Here is a 22782-nt window from a genome sequence, read left to right on the forward strand (position 1 = left end):
TGCTTCAAATTGCATCGCACATCCCAATTATACATTTATGAGGACATTAGAAAGGCACCGTGTCCCTTGACCACAAAATTATAAAAACTACTACACTTTTAAGAGAGGAAGACCCTTGCAATAATTTATATTAATTTTGGACTCTGGCATATAATATTATTGGGAAGATTATTTGAAGGGTTGCATTTTGTTGGTGGGGCTAATGATTTTCATACAGAAGGTTAATGGCTCAGTCCCTTCCATCTCCAGGGAGGTCTGGAAGAGACCCCTGCTGAAAGAGTCATTGTTGACCGTGCTGAGCTTGATTGACCAGGGATCTGACTTAGTATAAGGCAGCTTCCTATGTTCTTCCTATACTGCAGTTGGCAGCAGCCCTCCAGGCTACTAAGAGGCATTTCCTAACAGGAGGTACTGATAACTGAACCTGAGACTATGCACATAAAGCACATACTCTGTCGTGTTATGGCTTCTTTATCTTGAGCTGAAGCAATTAAAACAGAGACACACTCCATGTAAGCAATAATATAGAGGAACCAGTTGCCACCTACTTCTAACAACATGGCAATTGTTCAAGTTTGACAATCTTGGCATAAATATTGGCAGCAGGGCCAGCCCAAGAGCTGCAATCGTACAACTATAAGCCTTGGTGCATAATTTTGCAGGGGGCTGCAGGGCACATCTTGAGTGCGGGCAGCAATCTTGTTTGGGTGTCAATGCAAACATCTGGTTCTGAAGCTGAGCCAGCAAATCCAGAGCTGTTCCTTTTCCAGTTTGCCTTCAGTGACTACAAAGTGCATGCATGCATGCACCTGGAAGAAAAGAATCTCCACTATGGCATCATGCATGGCAACACGGAGTCTTAGCATAATAATTAAGCTCCATGTGCGCCTGTATAACTGTTATAGTACAGTAGCAAAAAGTTCCTGAATGGTTTTGGCCAAATTGGAGGAAAGACACTTCAGTAACACAACTTGCAGATACTGTCGTTCTCAACCATTTACAAATATTCCAACCTTATTTGCCAGCTGCACAAATACATTGAATGTGCAGCCAGAAGTCTTGCAAGGTGAACGGTAAGAAGATGGCCAGACATAACCTCTGTGGCTTTACTTAGCCAACATGCAGCTTCCTTGCTGTTGAGAGTGCAGCTCTGAGCTGAGCTCCCGATGGAGCTTGGGCTGTGCTGAAGCAGCAACACTGCAGAGAAGCTTTTGCTCAGCGTAATGGAGAGCTATTAAATCATGGCAGTAACAACTGCATAATTGAGAAAAGACACGGTGTGGGTCTTAACCACTCCATGCCAATTTCTTGATAAAAGACTCGCTGTCATGAACTGGCAGGACAAAGGGGAGGAGGATCCTGGCGAGGGGTCAGCTGTGACTGGGACCTACTGGGGCAAGCTGGGGGTGGAAAAGGAGAGGTTGGGGTTACGGAGAGTACACACGGGATTACAGAGGATGGCAAGGGGATGGGGGTCGGTGTGCAGGGACCAGAAGAGCAGGACCTCTCATCAGAACCAGAGAGACCTGTCTCCACAAACAAGGCAGGCTCCGAAGTGTTGGCAGCAGTGAGAGAACACTCTGGGAAGCTGAGGCTGGCCAGGTGAGGCTCACTAGCTCAGGGAGGAGGTGTGCGATTCCTCAGCTGGAGTACCGTAGTTCAGAACAGGTGAGGGTCACACCCTCATCAAGTCCAGATGCTGCAATCAGCAGGTAAAGTGCAAAAAGAAGCAGAGCTGAAGTGCTGTGTCTGCCCATGTTGGCATGGATGTTCCAGGACTTCTATGGGACTGTTTCTTGACTGTTGAACTTTGCACTTGACATATTATAGACAGACATATAGAAACAACTATCTGATTTTTAGAAGACATTTGAAGGCAGCCCTGTTTAGGGAAGTTGTTAATGTTTGATGTTTTATCGTGTTTTTAATATTCTGTTGGAAGCTGCCCAGAGTGGCTGGGGAAACCCAGCCAGATGGATTATTATTATTATTATTATTATTATTATTATTACCGCTCCACTGATACTTCCACAGGACACTCCCACTCAAAAAAAGTGAGAGGTTTGCTTTGAAACCAGACCATGGTTGGGGAGATGGAATTGTGCCCATTCTGCTCCAGGGACTGAAGAATTGGTGTTCCAATATTTTTCTTCTACTTAATAGAGTGGTACCTCGGGTTACATACGCTTCAGGTTACAGACACTTTAGGTTACAGACTCTGCTAACCCAGAAATACTACCTCGGGTTAAGAACTTTGCTTCAGGATGAGAACAGAAATCGTGCAGCAGCGGTGCAGCGGCAGCAGGAGGCCCCATTAGCTAAAGTGGTGCTTCAGGTTAAGAACAGTTTCAGGTTAAGAACAGACCTCCAGAACGAATTGAGTTCTTAACCCGAGGTACCATTGTATAAATAAACCAGTTGATAAGACCCATTAAGAGCTGGCATCTTACATGATTACTGTGTCTAGCTTATAATTTGAAGTTGGGAAAAAAAAGGGGGGGGGTATCTTAAACTTTACTCTCTTTGAAAGATTGGCTGGGCAAGATGGAGCAACTCCCCTGTGGGGAAAGGTCGTGGTATTTGGGATCTTTTTAGTTTAGAGAAAATGTATGTTGGAGGATGCCTTGGCTTTGTCTCCATAGGCAGAGGAAACGCTGCTTCTGAAAACCAGTTGCTGGAAACTGCAGGAGGGGAGGGGGCTCTTGTACAGACCCCGTTTCTCTTTACCCAGAATTCCATCTGGCCCCTAATTTGGAAGATTTTAGGTATTTGTGGCCTCTTCAGTGTGTGGGGTATGTTAGACCTGGCTTTTATAGGCAGAAAGGAGTTTTTATGGTATTTTGGTTTTAACCTTCAATACTATTTTGTGAATCCCTTTGGATTACTTTTTGTGTACAGGGAAAATGACAAATCAGTGCAATAAAATCATCAAAACCTTAAGATAGCAGATCAAAGGTTTAACCACCACGATTGATTTATATAACACTATATTTCTATATATAACCAAGAAGGGGGGGGGCACAGAAGAGAGAGAATGCAAGGCTTCTAGCAAACATGCTAAGTATTTTCTTTTTAGTCAGCATCAGTAAGCCAAAAGCGAGCTTTAGTGTAGAGATGATTGCTGATATCCAGGACTGTGCTTCCATTCTTTCCAGAGAAAGCATTTGCCTATTGAAGCATAGAGCAGATATTCTATCATTAAATATTTAATCAGCATAGGCAAAGCAACTTGCCATGCCAAGTACTCCAGAAGATAATGGTAGTTCTCTTGCCCTTCAATATTAAACACATTCAGAATAAACAGGGTACTAGTTCCTGTATAGGCAGCGGGGATCTTGTATAATTATGTTTAGAACTTTTATGGTACAGTGGCCATATTGAAGAATATACAAGACAATATTTCAAGCAGCCATCTCAAAAGCTCCTGCTCATTTGTGCATATAAAACTTTATTCTAAAATCTCAATAAGGTCAGTAAGTGGACAGAAGAATGACTAGAATATAAACCATCTATGGCCAGGGAGTTTACGGAACAAAATATAGAGGATACAAATGAAGGACTAACTGTGGACTGGCAGACTTGCAGAAGAGAACAAATTGACCTCTGGAGAATCAGGAAACATTACAAATAGACATTAAGGCACAAAGGTTGGGAAGGAAGGAAGGGGGCTGGCTCATGCCAGAGGAGACCAAAGCAACATGTCCACTAAGTGGGAAGTGGCGATGGAAGAGCTGGCTGCATTTCTATCAACATTTGAGTCTAAGCTCTAGTTACTATCAGTATTGCCAGAACTAAGTATGGTACAGAAGCCCCACAGCCATCAATGTATTTAGATTATTCATCCTGTCTTAAAAAGCTTAGAGTATGTAAAAGTCAGGCACTGAAAAACTGGCTTATAGCACATCCCTGTTATTCTTCTAGAAGTATATTTGCTTCTGGAAGAGGCCTAGGTTTGAATTTTCACAGACTAGTGCTCTGCTCTTTAACATTTTCATTCGGTGCACTAAAAATATGGTGGAAGAGAACACCAAAAAGCACTTACTGTCTATGAGCTGACCTAAGGAAGAAGAGGAGCAACCCCCAGCCAAAAACAGATATAAAACCGGCTCCGAAACATCTTTACGTAATGCAATGAGACACCCAGAAAAACACTCGGGGGGTTAAATAAAGAAGTCCAAATTACATAGTGTTGAAAATGTAATAGGGAGCAAGTCAGCCAGCTGTGAAGTGGTGGTTGTTGAGTTGGTTTGTTTTTTGCCACTAGTCAATGACTATGAAGGAGGTGTAGCTCTGTCTAGCTTAAATGTCTCCAATTCAGTCTTTGATGAGACAATAAGGGTCTCTAAGCTTGCCACAGGCAGGCTGAGTGGGCAGACAAACAATTTGCCAGAAAGCTCAGGCAGCAAGAGACCAGCAAATTCTCTCATTCCATGAAGAGCAGCACATGCAGTTGATGCACAAGGACTTAGGAATTTAATATTCTCTTACAGAAGCAAAAACCTTTTATTTTCCATTTCAAAATAAACTTCATAAAACCTGCCTCCTGCTAGACAAGTGCATAGCAGCCTTACAAAATAGGAAAGAAGTACTTCAAGATACATTGTAGTCTGAAGAGAAGTTCTAGTTTAAATCTGTCTCTGAACACACCACTTGAGCTTTTCATACATACAATAGAACAGGAACTGTTAATTCAATGACAGACTTATGAACGTTATCTATACGTTCAAATCAAGAGGGAAAATGCTTTGCCTGTTTGTTTTCATGTGCCTGAAGAGGGGTCTACACACCACTACCTTGTGGAACATTAATGAGCCATCTTCATGTGCAGAAACATTTCTTCCAGGTGTGAAGTTTGTGCGCTCAGCTTTGGACTGTATTATAAATGGAGAGAGATGGAGTACAACTTGCGCTTAACATTCCCTCTGCTTGTTTGGATAGCCTAAACAAAGTCATTCCCAGTTACAGAAGGGCAGAACCTTGCAACCAAGGTGGCTAGCTTGTGGCTCTCCCAATGTAGCCTTCCAATTCCCATCAGCCCTGATAACACGGCTAATGGTCAGGGACTATGGGAGCTAGAATTCAACAGTGCCTGGTCACTGGGTGCCCAACCCCTACCCGATAAAGCTTAATCAATCTAGGAAGGTAATTTGAAGAAAAACCTGCCCAAGTTGAGTCAAATTTCAAAAACTTAGCGGCAGCAGGAAACCATTCCCGGAACATTTCATCCAGCAAGCTCAGCTACAATTAAGCTCAGGAGTTTGAGTATTTGGCTCCATTCTATTCTACGCACAAGCCCTTCGTAGCAGACAATCCAGATCTTCCCAGTGATACTGCTTTGCAACAGCCTGTGTACCACTGCACCACTGGAGGAAGCACAGTTCTAAATTCTTATTATCCGGAGCCACTCAGGAATTTGCTGGCCTCAGAATGCCTGCACAATCAGTTTCCGCTTCACGTCGCGGCTGAACCTGTTCATCTTGAACAATTCGCTGTCGTAGAAGGCAGAAAGGTTGTGGATGTTGATCTGGCGAGCCTGGTTTTGGGGGCAGAGAGAGGAGAATAATATAAAGAGATGTGTTTGCCAGACTTTTCCACAAGCTCCAAAGAGTTTAATCAAGAACAGATTCATCATGAATGCTTATCTGTCTAGCAAAAAAACCAACCACCAGGAGAACAGAAACGGAGATGACTGAACAGTTAAGGACACAATAACTGTATTTGCCTCATCTTTGAAGAGCAGCTCTGCTGGATCAAGCCAAAGGCCAATCTAGACTAGCCTCCTGTTCTCACAGTGGCCAACCAAATGCCTATGGGAAGCCTGCAAGTAGGACCTGAGTGCAACAGCGTTCTCCTCTCCTGTGGTTTCAAGCAACAGGCATTCAGAGGCACTGCTGTCTCCGGCAGTGGAGGGAGCACACAGCCCACCAGGCTGGTAGCCACTAAGACTCTCCTTCACATTAAATCGTGTTTCTGTGATTGCTACAGCTGTACCTGAAAGGGTGCAGACTTTTAGCTCCTCCCTCACAGGAACACCTGGCAGACTAGATGGACTTGGACATTTTATCCACAAGGATGTAACGCTACTAAAATGAACGTGACACCTCTATAGTTTCCTTGATCTTTATCTCTACGCATTGAGGTCCTTTTTTCAAGGATAGCTAGATTGTAACGTCTCTGACCACTGGGCAACACTTAACCGCGGCTGGTGGGAAGCGTCGTTCAGAAACACCTTAGAGGGTCGCAGCTTCACCATCCCCTGCATTAAAGCTTCAAGACATGTGTGCAACGTCCAAAGAAGTTGTTGCAGAGGCTGAAGCCCAAAGGCCTGCCTGGTGCTACTGTATTACACTTCCCCTTGTGCTCACAGCCCATTTGCCCAAAGCTTAGAAAGGAAACACAGGAGGGCCTCAGAAGGGTATTTAGGATCCCAAGCACAGCAAGTACGTTGGGGGAAAGTCACCCACATACCTTATCAACTAAATCTTTCTCTGGCACCTCAATGGTATCTTGCTGAGCCCCGTAGCGATTCCTCTGGTACATTGTCTGTTCCGACACCAACTGCTTCAAAATGAACAGCAAGAGCTCGTTGTTATCTCGCCTGAAGGCGAGGTACCTGGAGAAAGTCTGTGCAGGAAAAACAGGAAGCAAGGTTGGGAGAGTCATCAAGACCATCACACAGATTGAAAGGAGTGTGTGGGGAGGGGAGGTACATTCCAGTGATGACAACATTTTAAGTAAAGGATTCATCCACTGACCACAGAAAAATACCTCAGAGCAGGCTTTCTGAGGAAGGAAATGCTGGACTTTTTGGAGAAGGCTGGCTACTGAGTTTTTAAGGGGAGAACCGCTGACATTGGCTTACCTCCCACTCACCCTGAAAACCATGCCACTAATCAAAAGGGTTCCACATTATGCTGCACTTAGCCCATCTATTTGCCGCCATTCTGGAATATCCTCCTATATCCACCAGTTGCGACATTAACACTCTGCTGTTAAGTCATTTGACTTGTCCCATCCCCTGGTGCTACCAAGAGAAAGCAACGTAAAAGGGGACTACAGTGGTACCTCTGGTTGCAGACAGGATCTGTTCCGGAGCTCCGGTCAGATCCCAAGGTTTTCACAATTGGAGGTGCCTGTTCTGAGCATGTGGTGAAACCTGGAAAAATACCGTATTTTTCGCTCTATAGGACACACTTTTTCCCGTCCAAAAATTAAGGGGAAATGTGTGTGCGTCCTATGGAGTGAATGCAGGCTCCTTGGCTTCAGCGATAGCAACGCGAAGCCTCCAAAGCGCAAAGGGAGCACTTCACAGAAGGGGCGCTGAGCAGAAATAATTTTTTTTCTTGTTCTCCCCCTCTAAAACAAGGTGCGTCCTATGGTTGGGTGCGTCCTATAGAGCGAAAAATACGGTACTTCTGGATTTGCCATGTGCATAACCTGAAGGATACGTATCCAGAGGTGACGCAACTAGAGGTACCACTGTATATATATCCTACTGCAAAGGATGGTGAATGGAGAAATTCACTTGCATGGGATCTCTTGTCCTTTTGTTTCATAGGCTCAGGCTACTGACACAGGAAATCAGTGCATCTGCTCTAGGGGCTTTGACTTCTCAAGAAAAATAACGAGGGTCTTTAGTCTAACCACCCCTAGCTGTTTTCAGTCTACCTAGTTAGTAGGTCCAATGAGGCCAATATAAACATGTACAAAGAACTGAGCCACTGTTTGGGTCTAGCCCTGTACCCCAATTACACTGAAGTTCTGAAGGTGTCAGCTGTTGACCCCATATTCCTTTAAAAAGGAAAGGAAAGGAGGACCTCCCATCTACGCAGCCCACAAGCGCAGCCTCACATACCTTCCGCATGCTCCTCATGACACTGAATTTCTGCGTGTCAATGAAGCTCTCCAGCATCACCCGGATGGCCATGTTGACATCGTCCTCCACTACGTAGTCCCGCAGGTGCATGCGGGCGTGGGCCTCGGCCATCCGGATCATGGACTCAATGTGACGCACGGTGATGGGGATGCTTCCGGTCGCCTGCAGGGAGAGAGAAGGAGCGTCACAACTTGCAAAGAGCTTGCTTCTGATCTCGTTGCCTATGTATGTTGGCAATGTATCAGTTTGTAAGCCCCTTTTGCCCGCTGTGAAGTGGTATATTGTAGAAGCTGGACAAACTCAGTAAAAACACAGTGAAAGACATATAAAGAGTACAGGGAGATTAGCAGAAATATAATGAATAAAGAGGATTAAGGCTTGGTTCAAAACAAGCATGTTCCACATCACTCTTGTCCATTCAGTCCCTCAGTTTGAGATTTTTTATAAAAAAATACAGAAATAAAACCAGTAACACTGTTTTATGAGATGACCAGAGGGCTGCCTTTCAAGCTGCCCTTGAGCTGCATGCTCAAAAATATTATTCAAGTGCTGTAGATTTAGATAAACTTTAGCGAAATTAAACTTCACACACACAACTTTTCAGTTCAAAAAATATTTTTCCCCTCACAAGTGACAGCAGTGCCAAGCGAGTAGAGAAGGCCAATGGTCACCACACAGGTGTGTCAAATGTGGCCCAGAAGTGACCCTGGGGCCAGTAACGCACTGTTCTCCCTGTTTTTCAAAACAGATGGCCAATTGCAGGAAATCCCACTTAAGAGATGGAAGGGGAAGAGATCCTGGGAGGGCAATTAGCCATCACTTGAGGCCCCTCTTGGAAGGCCTGAGCAGGAATCGTATCATCAGGCTTCCTAGCTGCTTGAAGCTGCTGTCACCTGCAACGCGGGCAGCGAGACATTTAAACTTGAGAAGCAGCCCTTTGATCGCTGTGCAAAACTGTAAGCTGACAGAAGAAAAAAAGCTGGCAAAGTGTTGACTGAGCCATAACACCCGATTCTACGAAGATCCTCTGGGAACAGGGCTTTGATTAAAAACATGGAGCGAACGAATTCCTGCAGCACACCTCAGTTCAGTGCTTCCCAATTGTCCTACAGAGCCTCTGTTGCTGTTGGCTTTTTTGGGGGGGGGTATTTCTATGGTAGTTTTTTGTTACGTGAATTGAGCCGCAGACCCCCTAGGTGGGTTTTGCGGACACTGCCTTAGTTCAATGCTACCAACAACTAGATAGAGTGCACCATCTGCTGGCAGACAAACTGCAATGCACAGAAGATGAGCAACCTCCCAGCTGGATGATTTAGCAGATAAAACTCTTCTAAAAAGACACAGGAGCTCCAGGGCTGCCTTGGAGCTGCTTCACTTGTCAGGTGAGAGGGGTATCATCTGCACAAGGCCCAACAATTCAGTTTCCTGCATCTTTAGGGAGCAGAGCAAGGCATGGAGGCACCTCTGCCCTGTTATCTCCTTACTTCCTGCCATGGATCCTGCTTACCATGGATTCTTTCCTGAGTTCACTGTACATCCTGGCAACTTTGTCCTGGTCCATCTGGTTGAGTTTTGGGTGGACTTTTTCCTTGGCATAAATAATGTACTTCTTCAGGATCTCCTGTGGGATGGGTTCTACGCCGTAAGTGTTTGGGAGGACAATCTCTTGGGAGTCTCCGTTCGCAACGTCCTTGCTGTTGGGGTGATGTTTGATGTGACTGCTGACAACAAACCGAGCCAGCATCTCGTCCTGCAACGCGTCATTGAAGAGGGAACAGGCAATGAAATCACGTCTTTTAGAAGTCCCAAAAGATAAAAACCCACACCAAGCAACTTGCAACGTAGAGGAAAAGAGAAAGGGCAACCCTGGGTTGAAGATATGCAAGAGCTGGACCGTGTTACTAAGCAGCTGCGTTCATTCAAAGTGTCCTCAGTGGACAAGGCTGCTGGGATGCAGAATTTATCACTGCTCCTTCATAAAACTATGCCAATTGGTAGCCCCTTGGCAAATCAGTCCTCAAGCCTTGCTCAGGTCATAAAGAACTTGCAAAGCCTCATACCTGTACAGGATCCACTGTGTCCCTGACCACACAGAGGATATCAAACCGAGATATGATGGGCTCAGTCAGATCCACGTTTTCTGAGAAAGTCAAGGAAGGGTCATAGCGCCCACCTAGAAGGAAAAATAGCCGCTTAGAAAGAGCTGCTGAACCCAAAGACCAGTGCTTTCCCTTTCCTGGTACCGATTCATCTTTGCACCCCTGATTACAGTCACAGATTCATTTCCCCATTGCCAGACCTACAAACATGCAGCAGAACACCCAAAGAACAAGGCAGCCGTAAAGCCAACAGCGTGCGTCTTTTCGAGCACCTGTGGAATAGCAACAGCTTCCTACACCCCTGACTCATACCTATGGGGTTGGCAGCAGCAATGATGGTGCAGCGAGCTTGCAGAGATGTGACAATGCCAGCCTTGGAGATGGAGATGCTCTGCTGCTCCATGGCTTCATGGATGCTGGTCCTGTCCTGATCAGTCATCTGAAGAAAGACAAAGGCATTCACCTATCAAAGCAACTCAGCCCCTGAATACTTATAATAAAGAGTGACATCACCAGAAGCCTCCAAGCAACTATGTTTAGCTATTTACCTACTTAGGGATTTTCTAGGACAGAAAACCCCATAGCAGACCAGACTATCTGTTCATCTAATTATCTAATTATTGGTGGCGCTCCAGTTTCAGGCAGAAGGCCTTTCCTTTCAACTGCTACATTAAAAAACAACAACCTGGAGAGGTCCAGGGTCTGTACCTAGCACCTTCCATGTGCCCTGCCATTGCACTATATTTTCTTCCCAACTTCTTGAGAGAAGCATTTTCTCAGAGAGTCATGAATTCAAGAGCTAGTGCTACCTGTTTATATTTTACTTATTGTTTATATTTTAAAAATCTATCCTACCCTTACCGCATATATGCCCACTGACCACTTCAATCTGCGGAACTGGCACTGTTACAGGTACCACATAGTAAGAAACTGACAGCACCCACTCTTTGGAACTCCCTGCCTATTGACAACAGGGTGGCACTTTCACTGTACTCTTTTTGGCACCTGCTAAAAACATTTTTGTTTAGGCAAGGCTATCCAGACTTGTCAAATGCTGACATGTGTTTCAATGTGGTTTTTCAGCTTATTGTTGATTTTAATTTATCTATCATCTATCTATCTATCTATCTATCTATCTATCTATCTATCATTTTTATTAAGTTTCCAACAATATTTCAAAGCATTTATCATAATATACAACTTTTTTAACATACAAAGTTTCTTCTTGACTTCCCACCGCTTTCCTGATTTTTTTTTTACTCCTTTTAATTAGCTCCTTTTAATTATCTAAACTCCGCTACCATTAAATCTTTCAGTAATCCATTGCTTATATGATTTTAATTTTTTGGGGGGGGGAATAGTTGGTGTTTTAAATAGTTGGTGTTTACTGCTAATTTTATTGTTTTATTCTTTCTTTTTTTTGAAACCACTTTGAGGTTTTACTACAATCAAGCAGCATATGGACCTTGCAAAATAAAAACAAACAAATAAGCTAAATGCTTTGCAGGAATGGTGTCTCCTTTGCTTCCAGGTCAAAGATCCGAGTCTGCAGCCTCGGGCAGGTTCACAGGCCTTGCACAGCCCAGGCAGCTTTATTCAAAATCTACTTTGGTCCTGGTGCCCAAATCAACACTCACCTTGTCAAATTCATCTATCAAGCAAACCCCCCTGTCTGCCAGCACAAGGGCTCCTGCCTCAAGGGTCCACTCCTTGCTCACGGGGTGCCTCTGCACGTAAGCAGTCAGACCAACAGCGGAAGCTCCCTGGCCAGTGGTGAAGATGGCTCTGCTGGACGCTTTCTCCACATATTTGAGGAACTGAGACTTGGCCGTTCCAGGATCTCCGCAAAGCAAGACGTTGATGTCACCACGGACCTTATGTTTCCCTCCTAAAGCGTTTAATGACACACACAAAAAGCAAGTCTAACTAAAAGCCCATCATTCATGTACAGTACTGTACACTAAAATGTGGAACTCAAGTGCTGCCCTCTAGAGGAACAATGTAATACTGAAGGAGGTATTTCAACAATAAAAAGATAAAACAATGCAGAATGGTATGGTATGCTATGCTGGTATCCTTTCACAAGGGCCATAAAACTGGAAAGGACAGACACCTGGAAAGAAAAATCAGGCCACCAGGTAACTGGACAATGGACAGAATTCCCAATTAAGCTCTGGGAACTTTAGAATCATGCCATATATTGCAAACATTTTGGGCAGAAAGGTCTTCTGCAAAACGTTCAAAGTGAAGACTAACCAATTTCTTCTGATTGCAATGAGATGAGTGAACTGCACTGAAAATTAAGAGTGCCCTTTCAAAACTGTCTGTCAAGTCACACCTCTCTGGTGCAATTTCCTTATAGCACTATAGAGATAACCTCTGCAGCAGTTAAGGCAATGTTGATCAGACAGCGTCTTTGGGTAACAAGCTCTTTGACCTACCTGGATTTTTAGGTTCTCCTCCAAACAGGGCTAGAGCCAGGCCCCTTTTGATGTCTTCGTGTCCATAGATAGAAGGAGCAATGCTGGCAAAGATCTGCAAGGGAAGCAGCAGCTGTTTTCAGGACGTCATCTTGGTTGACAAAGAGGTAGCAAGAGAAGCAGCCAGGTTACAAAGAAAAGCTGCTTAAGGGCTCTAGAGGTGCAGCCCTTGTTCCACTTGCATAGCAACATCAGCCATATGCAGCGGTAAGAGAGAACAATGGTGCGCATGACTGCATGCGTGGTGCTATGGTTTGAGACACTCAGTGAGCAAGCTCAATGGATCACAGTCTCTCAGTCCGACCAACCTCACAGGGCTGTTGCGCACATAAAATAGAGAAGAGGAGAACCATGCGCACTACCTTGAGATCCTTGGAGGAAAGGTGGGATATAAAATTGACAAATGTGCATATTTATATGTGCTAATTTGGAAAGGGTACCTTATAACTGCACATTGTGAGCATACCTTTTGATTTTGTGTAAAGGTTTTTTTGGAGAACGACAGTGGCCACTCCAAAAGAGTTCTGTAGCAGGAAATTTATTTATTTTTTAAACTTGAAGCCTGTGGGCCTTTCTGTTCTTGGAATCAAAAAGCTGCTTGCCTTTGGATGAATAGCTAGACTACGGAAGTGAAGGGGTGGTAAAGTCTGCTACTAGGGGAGCGATAATTCTCCTACGCACATGAAATACAAACACACTGTAGCTAAACGCTGGAGGAACAAATGGGGCGACAGAAAATATTTGGGGAGAGTACCTGCAACCCACTGGAATCTTCTACATGCCAAGTTCCTCCATGCAGGTTCTGACTGGTTAACCCATTCCCTGTCCTCAAGTGGGAAACAAAAAACCCAAAGGTGAATTTGGGTTCCAAACTCACTTTCTCTCCAATCTGCTCATCCTTGGACAGGCCTACGATGACCTTCATGTCCTCATCTGTGAGCTCCCCAACAGCCACCTTATTGTCCTTCTTGGCAATGTGATTAGCCAGGATCACTGTCGCAAAGACGGGAAACCCATTGGCAGTGTTCAAAGATCCGTCATAATTATTGTGGTATATTCCAGTTAGCTCCTGAAAGGCAAAGGGTGTGTGTGTGTGGAGAGAGATTCTTTAGTTACTGGTACCAAGACAAATCCCTGCAACTGAAGGAGCCATTGAAGATAACGAAAAGCCAAGCTGAGTAGATAGATGCATTTTGGCATCATGGTGACATATGCGTGACTGAGCTGCTCTAGAAACAAGTTGCTAACTCTATTTGAAGCTGTTCAAAGCATAGTTAAGTGTCTGAAGAAGTTTCCTCAGAGTGGCGTGGACACTATTGTTCTGTTTAATAGATGTGATGCATATGACATATTAACACAACATCTGCAACTTCTACCTGGAAAAAACCCATCATCATCTGTTTTCCTTTAAACTATTCTGCTGACAACAGCGCCTTCGCTTCTTTGAAGTTCTGCACAGCATGCCAAGAGTCTTAATTTCCAAGGAATCTAGATGTAAACCTGAGTTGGCAGCCTACAAGCCTAGACAGGTGCGTGTGTCATCATGCAGATAAAAAAGTATCTGCAAAAAATGGAAATGACCCAAGTTTTTATTTTCTGCTATCGAGTATAATGTACAAAACCACCGGGGGGGGGGGGCTTAAGAAGCCTTGAGTTAGCATTCTGACAGATTTAAGGCGCATGCTTCATACACACAGTACAATTTTAATCAAGATGACAAGCACCCCCGTCTCAAATTCTATACACCAGACCATTTTCTTAATGGTTTTGTGAGTGCCATAGTCTCTCTAGACTTCTCCCTCTCCTTCCTCTGGCATCGTACTCACAATCTCGTCTCCTGGCTTGCAGCTGTCAACTAGGTCGGCAAGCAAGATGGCATCCTTGGAGCGAGGGAGCCTGCCCGCTGCCACTTTCCCTGGGCTCTCCTGGATTTTGATGCGCTGGTAGTTCTGGTAGACCGTCTGTGGGGAAACAATATTAATCAGCCAGCAGGTCAAAGGCAACAAAACGACACGGACACACACAGACACACACCCCAACCAACATTCCAGAATGGAAAGAAGGAAACCACAATATCAAAAGAGGCATTTTTTCGTTACGTTTGCAAGCCCAAAGCCTTTTAAGGCCTGGCTCTATAGGGAAGGAAATGGTACAAATGTTTTCTATGTATCAGCACTGAATTTATGAGGCATTCTATGCTTTCATGTAAGGACAGGCCCCTTGCCCTTGCACCCACACGAGAAGCCTCCAGGAGAGTAGCCATGTCAGTCTGCAGCTGCAAAAAGACAGTATCTACTGCATTGTGAAGTGTCCACACAAGGCAGACTATCACTCCCCAAACCACCACTATACAAAGTTCAGAATACTTTAAACAAAAGCATCACCCATCAAGGTGCCAACACATGCCAGATTCCCTGCAGAAGCCACTGAAGAAGTAGAGTTTGGATTTGATATCCCGCTTTATCACTACCTGAAGGAGTCTCAAAGCGGCTAACAATCTCCTTTCCCTTCCTCCCCCATAACAAACACTCTGTGAGGTGAGTGGGGCTGAGAGACTTCAGAGAAGTGTGGCTAGCCCAAGGTCACCCAGCAGCTGCATGTGGAGGAGCGGGGAAGCAAACCCAGTTCACCAGATTACGAGTCCACCGCTCTTTGGGAAGGTGATGGATAGGGTTGCCTGCAGCAGTGCAGTCTGGGTATGCTGGACTAGGTCAAATGGAATATTATGACTTATCAGTCTCTCCTTAAATACCTCCAAGCAAAGAAGAAAGAGCCGAGCTCTGGGCTAATTTGTCTCAGCTATATATGACATATGCATGTCTTTAAGACATAAAACAGCAGGAGCCAGACTCCTAAAATCACCCTAATCCTTGCTTACCTCTTCCATGTTAATTTCAAAGGGACCCACAGACTGACACTCTGGGCAGGAACCTGGCTTTACTTCCTGGTTCTGGGACTGTGCAAAAGGCCCTAGGATGAAGCTACACTTGGTGCAGTTGTATTTGACCAGGCTGAGCTGGGGCAGGACCCCTGTGCAGCTCGTCACAACTCCACTCGTCCGGATCAGCTGGTTCAAGTGCAGCTGCCTGAGAGAAAAAGCGAAATAAATAACTGTTGAGATAGATCATGGCAATCCAAATGCAATTAAAACAGGTTCACTGTCTTAGAATGGATTATTTTACGAAAACAAGTTCTTATTCATAGCAGCTCCTTAATGAAACACACACCACAACCATCAGAAGTCTTGCCACCCAAGGAGTGAGAAGGAAAGAATTGCAGCTACAACATCCCAGGCGAATACTAGAGCTGAGGACGCAGCAGTTGCTGGGCGTTTGGGAAGCGCCGTGCAAGACACTTTGCAAGCCTTGGGGCTCAGCTCTTCCGAAGCACAAAGCACAGGACTTATGGACCCCTTGCTCAGCACTTCCTAAATGCCCAACTGTCAGCTGACGTTTGGCCTTTTAGGAGGCACAGGTTTCAATCACCTATCACCATTAAGTCAGGTAACTGACCAGTGGGTGGTCCCTCCCACCTGTCAAAGGTGCCACACAGAGGTAGGGGGAGATAAAGGTATGATCCACCGGGTGTACAGAAAGCCATGAACTCCCTTCTCCATTGCAGCTGCCCAGTTCCCTCCTTTCACAATCTTCCTGCCTCAGTAGCCTACTCTCTAGGCTGGGATTTTCTGGAGCCTCTTGTTCTCCAGGGTTGTTCATAGTCTCCAAAGCATGGGAGAATGCAGGTCTTACAACAGGAGAAAGGAGCCAGCGGAGGACCTCCAGTTTTGCTGGGACTTCCACCTCCCAATCAAGACTGGAGCACAACTACATGTGGTCTACACAGGTTCTCAATCTCCTTAAATATTCTCCTAATTTGTGTGGGGGTACTTGTGTTTTCTGCACCACCTAGGTTTGGATTCAGACTTACTCAGGCTTAGAGTAGACCCACTGAAATCAGTGAGGCATCAGATGATCTAACTCGAGTCCCATTGATTTCAGTGGGTCTACTCTAAAGCCTGGGTCCAATGCACTGGATCCAAACAATTTCTTTAAACATGCACAGAATCTGAAATTACAATTCTAATCCTAAACATTCGTTTCAACATAAATCTGACTGGAAACAGTAAATCCTCTAAAGGAATATGTTACAAATTGGAGGAGTAACGTGAAAAGGAGAGGTTTGCTTCTGCTTAGGGAAGATTTAACAGACACAGAGCTTCCCCCAACCACTCAAATAACATTCTACCCTAATGCTGTCACTAAATGGTTACTTGTTGTGGTCACAGGGGATGAGGCAAGTAGCTGTTTGCAAGCCTGGCTGCCTGCACATCCTGGCCATTTATATTTCATTAAGGAGCTTATCCACCAGAAGTCTCAGCAGGACTGCTCATCACCCAAACCAAACCAATTCCTCACCTGAGTGATCTTAACTCCTCCACCAGAGGCAAATGGGAGATGCGGACGTGGATTTCCTTGGCAATCCGGTCATATTTGGGGTACATAGCTAGCACCACTTCCTTGGCCGCTTCATCAAAGATCTTCAACATTTCCGCTGGGGCTTCTGGAAGGAAATAGGCAAGGACGTGCTCCCGAGCAGCCAAATCTTCATAATTCACCACCAGGCTCTCTCTGTTCTCTTTGGCACAAAGACACAAAGACAAGTACGTTTTTGACAAACGATGGCTGAGTTTTTCCAACCCATCATAAAAAGTGTTAAATATCTTGTACATTAAGTACTACGATCTTACAAATGACAATAGTATGTATTCTTCTACAACATATAAATGTATTGCATATGAAGTTATCTAATAGCGTATGAACCTTTCTGAGTATCAGGTGTAATCTTCTTCTCTTCCTCTTGCTATCTGATCACTTCTGAACTATAAATCTATAATACCTATACAGGTATGGCATAGGCTAGAAATTAAAGCTGCAGAAGCCCTACAGGTTAGTCACTTCACTAATCAGTTACACGGATGAAGATGCTGGGAATAAAAAAATTTAAAAGTGGGTTCCAGATGCATCTGAACATGATTTCAGTCATCAATGAAAACATTGAGGAAATGGGTGCTCTTCCCCATCCTCTCCCCATATTCCTAAACAGCTGTACCTTTGCACATGTCACTGATCCTCTCCTTAAAGACATTGTGGCCATGGTCATCCACATGAGTCTTCAGGAAGTTCTTGAAGCGGTGGTAGATCTCAAGCCGAGGTGCTACCATAGACACCCACTCCCTCACAGAGTGCCCTTTCATGTCTTCCAGGTTCTCAATGCTCTCAATCATGTCTTCATCTTCATCCTCGCCATCAGCAGCTCGCTCAGCCAGGCGCCTCTTCCGCAAAGGACGGTCCTCATCTTCATCATCGCTATCTGGATTTTCCAGAGGGGGTAAAGTTTTTGTTTTTGTTTTAAAAAAGGACAGATCAGACATAAGGCATTTGATGCTACTGGTTAATGTAGACAATTCTGGAGAGCCTATCTCTGTGATACAGTTCCAAGCCTAACGAGCTCACATCCCATTTTGGGATTAGAACCCATGCCTTGCATGCTTACAAAATGAGACACGCAATATTAACAGTGCAATCTTATCCATGTTTACATGGAAGCAAAAGGTAAAAAGGTAAAGGACCCCTGGACGGTTAAGTCCAGTCAAAGGTGATTATGGGGTTGCGGCGCTCATCTCGCTTTCAGGTCGAGGGAGCCGGCGTTTGTCCACAGACAGTTTTCCGGGTCATGTGGTCAGCATGACTAAGCCGCGACTGGTGCACAAAGGACCGTGACGAGTGCCAGAGTGCACGGAAACACCATTTACCTTCCCACTGCCGCAGTACCTATTTATCTACTTGCACTGGCATGCTTTCGAACTGCTAGGTTGGCAGGAGCTGGGACACAGCAACAGGAATTCACCCCATTGCGGGGATTCGAACCGCTGACCTTCCAATCAGCAAGCCCAAGAGGCTCAGTGGTTTAGACCACAGCACCACCCGTTGTGGAAGTCTTGGTGCACTCAGTAAGTTAAGTGCACACTGGATTACAGCCTAAAATTGCTCTGCTATCGCTCAATTTCTTGGAATTTTAAATATCATTTAAAAAAAGTTTTCTATCTGAAAGATCTAAACGCAAACTACTGCATGGCCTCCAGGAGAGGAGACTGCAGCCACTCTGCTCCTTTCTCTGGTATTGCTGCTGCTGCATTACATGTGAACTGAGTCACTGTAAATCATTTTGAAAGCATTGCCGAAGGGCAACCTACAAATATTCTTAATATATAAATTTATACAAATAGAAGTGCCAGCCAGCTGCTCTTCAGAAGATGCATTGTACAGGTATAAGCTATCAAGCAAATAGAGACAAGCTTTATAGATGGTTTTCTTCCCCACCTCATAATGCTAAAACCTGGGGTTATCCGAAGAAACTGAACGGTGGGCGATTTAGAACAGACAAAAGGAAGTACTTATTCAAACTGTACACAATGGAATGATAGACTTCACCACAAGATACAACAATGTGATGGCCACCCATCTGGATGACTTTAAAAGGGGATTAGACACGTTCATAGAGACCAACGGTATCAACAGCTACTAGTCACAATTACTCCTGAACGCCAGTTGCTGGGGAAGCAATGGCAGCCTTGGGCTCTTGCATCTGGCTGGCCACCATCAGAAAAGGGCATTTGCTCTGATCAAGCAGGACTTTCCTTATGCTATTAAGCTGCAAATACATACCATAAAGTATACCAACGTGCATGCGACCAGGACCACGGCCCATCTCACGGTCCCTCTGCCGCATTGCTCTCTCTGCTGCTTCCCTTTGGCTGGCAGTCAGTTCCTCCACATCTTCATCATCCGTGGCCAGGCCTTCAGGTACGTAGCGATCAAGCTCTGGAATAGGGCGGTAGTCCCTAGACACGCACATTCTTCAGTTAATCAATCTGCATAGCGTGCGTGACTCATCTGTATACCTCACTTAAATTTACAGCAGAAACAAACACCTGTTCATATGTTAAAGGAGTCTGTTGCACAGCACTTACCTAGGAAAAACGCAAGGCACATAGGCGCAAACTGTACGACGTTCGCCATTTTTGCATGGAATAACAACTGCAGTTTTTATTCCAATGGCCCCTCTAGCCCAGCACCCGATTCCCACAGAGGCCAACCATGGTGAGAAGCCCACAAGCACCTGAACACAAGAGCGTTATCCCCTCCTGTGGTTACCAGCAACTAGTATTCAAGAGCATTGCTGCCTCCGAACGTGGAAGCAGAGCACTCATGCTATGGTTGTACAAATGAAACACAAAGCTGCGCTGTGCAAAATGAGATACAGGAGTACAGATATCCCCAAAGGCAGCTATCTTACCATGGGGTGGGTAGACTCCCCGACCACATGTAGCTGGTAAGTTTGTCAGAAGCTGCACTGGGTGGGAAGTTAACTCCTCTGCCCAGCAACCAAAGAGTAACAATGGGTTTTTCTGACCCTTGGAAGAGCATGCAGAACGTAAACAAGAGCATACATGGGCCTTTATTAAATTACCTAGCACCATCAGTGTACATGGTACGTTGCAAGATCTGAAACAATAGTATGCTCTCTAACCCCACTGAAGGAAAATACATTAGAAGAAAGAGATGATAAGGAGGACAAAGCAGATATATAATGAATTAAAATAAAACATAATTTTCTGAATTTATCCCAAAATACAATTCCACAAAACAGGGTGCAAACAGAAGATGTAAATGGACAGTGTAGAGTGCTAGACAACAACACGGTCACGCAGCAAGGGAGATCTGCCTTCTGCACGTGATGCCAATGCAGATGCATCTGGGTGGCTCACCTGTCAGCCTGGCCAGAAGTGTCATTGATACAAATGGAGCAAATTCATACACAGTCAATATGTTACATGTGAGTAGTTGTCCACAGAAGCAGCTGTGTTCTTTTTTTTGGGGGGGAGCAATATTTATAAACTTCTGAACTAGAAATGCTACTAGAAGGCATGCCAGATTTTGGTTTACTTTCAGCAATAAATCCTGGTGAAAGCAATAATATATTTTGCAGACATGTTCACATCCCCATCAACACATAGGATGAAAAATCCAATATCCTCCATAAGTTGAGATCTTTTGAAATAAATCCTAATTGCTTATCCATGTAGAAAAGAGTAACTTTGCCAAATGTATAACGCCTGCACCTCAGAAGCTTATTATTCCAAGGAGGTCCAGTTTCCATCAGTGCAGGTGTATCACCTGAATTCTGCCACAACAGAAAAGAAATCTCACAGGAGGATTCGGCCACCTGAGAGCGAGTCTCCTACCTTTCCATCCCTTCTCCAAACAGCTCTTCTCCATCTTCTTCTTCTTCATCAGGGAGCTGCTCTGTTCCCAAGAGTCCTTCAGATTCATCCTCAAAGGGGGGCAGATCTCTCCCGGGACTAGAAGTGAAGGCTTCTCCCCTACGAGAGCTGTGCGCAGGGCTGGTTGCTACATTGGACTCTGAAGAATCCTAAGAAAACACATGGTGCCAAGTATAAAATTTACAATAAACAATATCCTTAAAAGCTGGATTCTTGGGGTATGAAGAGTTGTGCTTTAAACATATGGTATGTACACTACCCCATGTCAGGAAGCAGAATCCTTCCCCTGATAAGTGCAGTGCAATCATACACATGCTTCATCAGAGGTAAATCCTTCAGAGTTCAGCAAGACAGACTTGCACTAAGCGTGCACAGGGTTACTTGTTTACATGCAGGGAATAGATTTTGAAAGGAAACTTAATTGCACATGCAAATTGCCCCTGCGTTCTGAAGTAGTGCAGCCAGGACACAGATTCGCCCCTTCCAAGCGAGGACTGGGCTCGTGCGTGGGGTGGGGTATTTTGCAGGCTGGCGTTTAACAAAAAGTCCACTTCCTTCCCTCCCTCCACCGCAGAACATAGTTGGGGTATAGACGCCGTCAGCCTACAAACACCCTCCCAAGGAAAAGGGTGGTTCTTTTAGTAAGATTCCTCCGCAGCACCCCTTAGAAGAAGGCCGGCCACAATGGGAGGAAGACAAAAGGCAAGAGGGAGGTCTCAGATGGGGGAAAGGAAACTCTTATCAGCGTCAACCGGGAGAACCATAGAACCAGTTGCAAGCGATTCCCAGGGTCATCTAGCCCAACCCCCCGCAATGCAATCGTGTGCAGCCCCCGAGTCCAGCGCCTACTCACCGCCATCTCTGCCGCTTTTCTTCACCGCTCCCCCTTTCCTGCTCACAGCGCCGGATGCAGCCCGAATTCCGCGCGAAATGGAATCACGTGGCCAAAAAGCCCGCGAAAGCTCATGAATAATAAATAAGCTCATGAATATGCAGATGAAGTGGCGCCGCCTCCTCGTGAGCGAATAGCGGAGAGCGTGCTGCGCCTATTAATCAGCTCCGAATGAAATTGGGTGGAGCTTTTGCTCGGAAGGAAGGGCAGGAGGCATGCAGCCCGACCCTGTGCATTTTGGGCTGGGGAAGGAGATTTAATTGCCTTCAGTGAGATTTGATTTGGAGGAAATGTGCAGAAAATTGGGTTGTCCTTGTGCATAGGGTTAAATTAATTGGTTTTAATAAGATTAAGTGCTCCCTAACACATGGTTTAGGCCGGCGGGAGGAGGGGGAAATGGAGAAGCTGGGCCTGGGGTGATGGTTCCGTTAATGCGCGGCATTCCCTCATCAAGATTTTCCCTTGGCTGGGTCTAAAAACTTGTTTCCCATCTACTTAGCTCCATTCGCCCTATGTGACGAATTGAAGGAGGAAGCAGCCAGTAGCGCGTCCTGTGACTTCCTATTCTTTCCCACTTTTTAATCCGTTGGAGGTTTAACACCCTGTTCATGAACTTTGTTTATAGCTAGTTCAAAATACAAGGGCCTTGACTGCTCGCTGGAGCAGAATCTCACAGTTCTCACTGACGTTACTCCTCTGCCAAAAGATTTGCTGCCAACTACAGCTGCTCCCAGACTAAGGATATGTGCACACCATACACTTAAAGCACATACACACATGAGTCCTGGGAACTGTAGTTTAAGGGTGCTGGGAACTGCAGCTTTGTGAGGGGGAAACTTTAGTTCCCAGGATTCAGGAACGGTGATGAATCCTTTAAACACATGATGTGTTAGATACCTAAGTTCATGGTGCTGATAATGGTCTACGAAGACTTATAGGATCTCTGAGACATTGCTGACCCTTTAAATACCCAACTAAAACTTCCAGCACATACTATCTCATCAAGGAAGCCAGTTACCGGTAAGAATCAGACCTTTAATGTGGCAACACCACTACAACTCTCTGTCCCATTACACATCGGACAGGTGTCA

General features: G+C 45.1%; 1 protein-coding gene across 1 annotated transcript; it reads right to left on the reverse strand.

Moving 5' to 3' along the window:
• Positions 1–4450: 4450 nt before the first annotated feature.
• MCM2 (minichromosome maintenance complex component 2) lies at positions 4451–21754 on the reverse strand. Its single transcript, XM_053377996.1, has 16 exons — positions 21653–21754; positions 20761–20948; positions 19181–19356; positions 17565–17825; positions 16871–17090; positions 15334–15541; positions 14282–14416; positions 13333–13524; positions 12417–12510; positions 11613–11863; positions 10288–10414; positions 9937–10049; positions 9384–9626; positions 7856–8038; positions 6469–6624; positions 4451–5533 (listed from the first exon to the last, which is right to left on the reverse strand). Exons 1-16 carry the CDS (start codon positions 21656–21658, stop codon positions 5423–5425), a joined length of 2664 nt encoding a protein of 887 aa, XP_053233971.1. The 5' UTR covers positions 21659–21754; the 3' UTR covers positions 4451–5422.
• Positions 21755–22782: the final 1028 nt, after the last annotated feature.

The sequence above is a fragment of the Podarcis raffonei genome, chromosome 2, assembly GCF_027172205.1.
Source record: "Podarcis raffonei isolate rPodRaf1 chromosome 2, rPodRaf1.pri, whole genome shotgun sequence".
Lineage (NCBI taxonomy): Eukaryota > Metazoa > Chordata > Lepidosauria > Squamata > Lacertidae > Podarcis > Podarcis raffonei.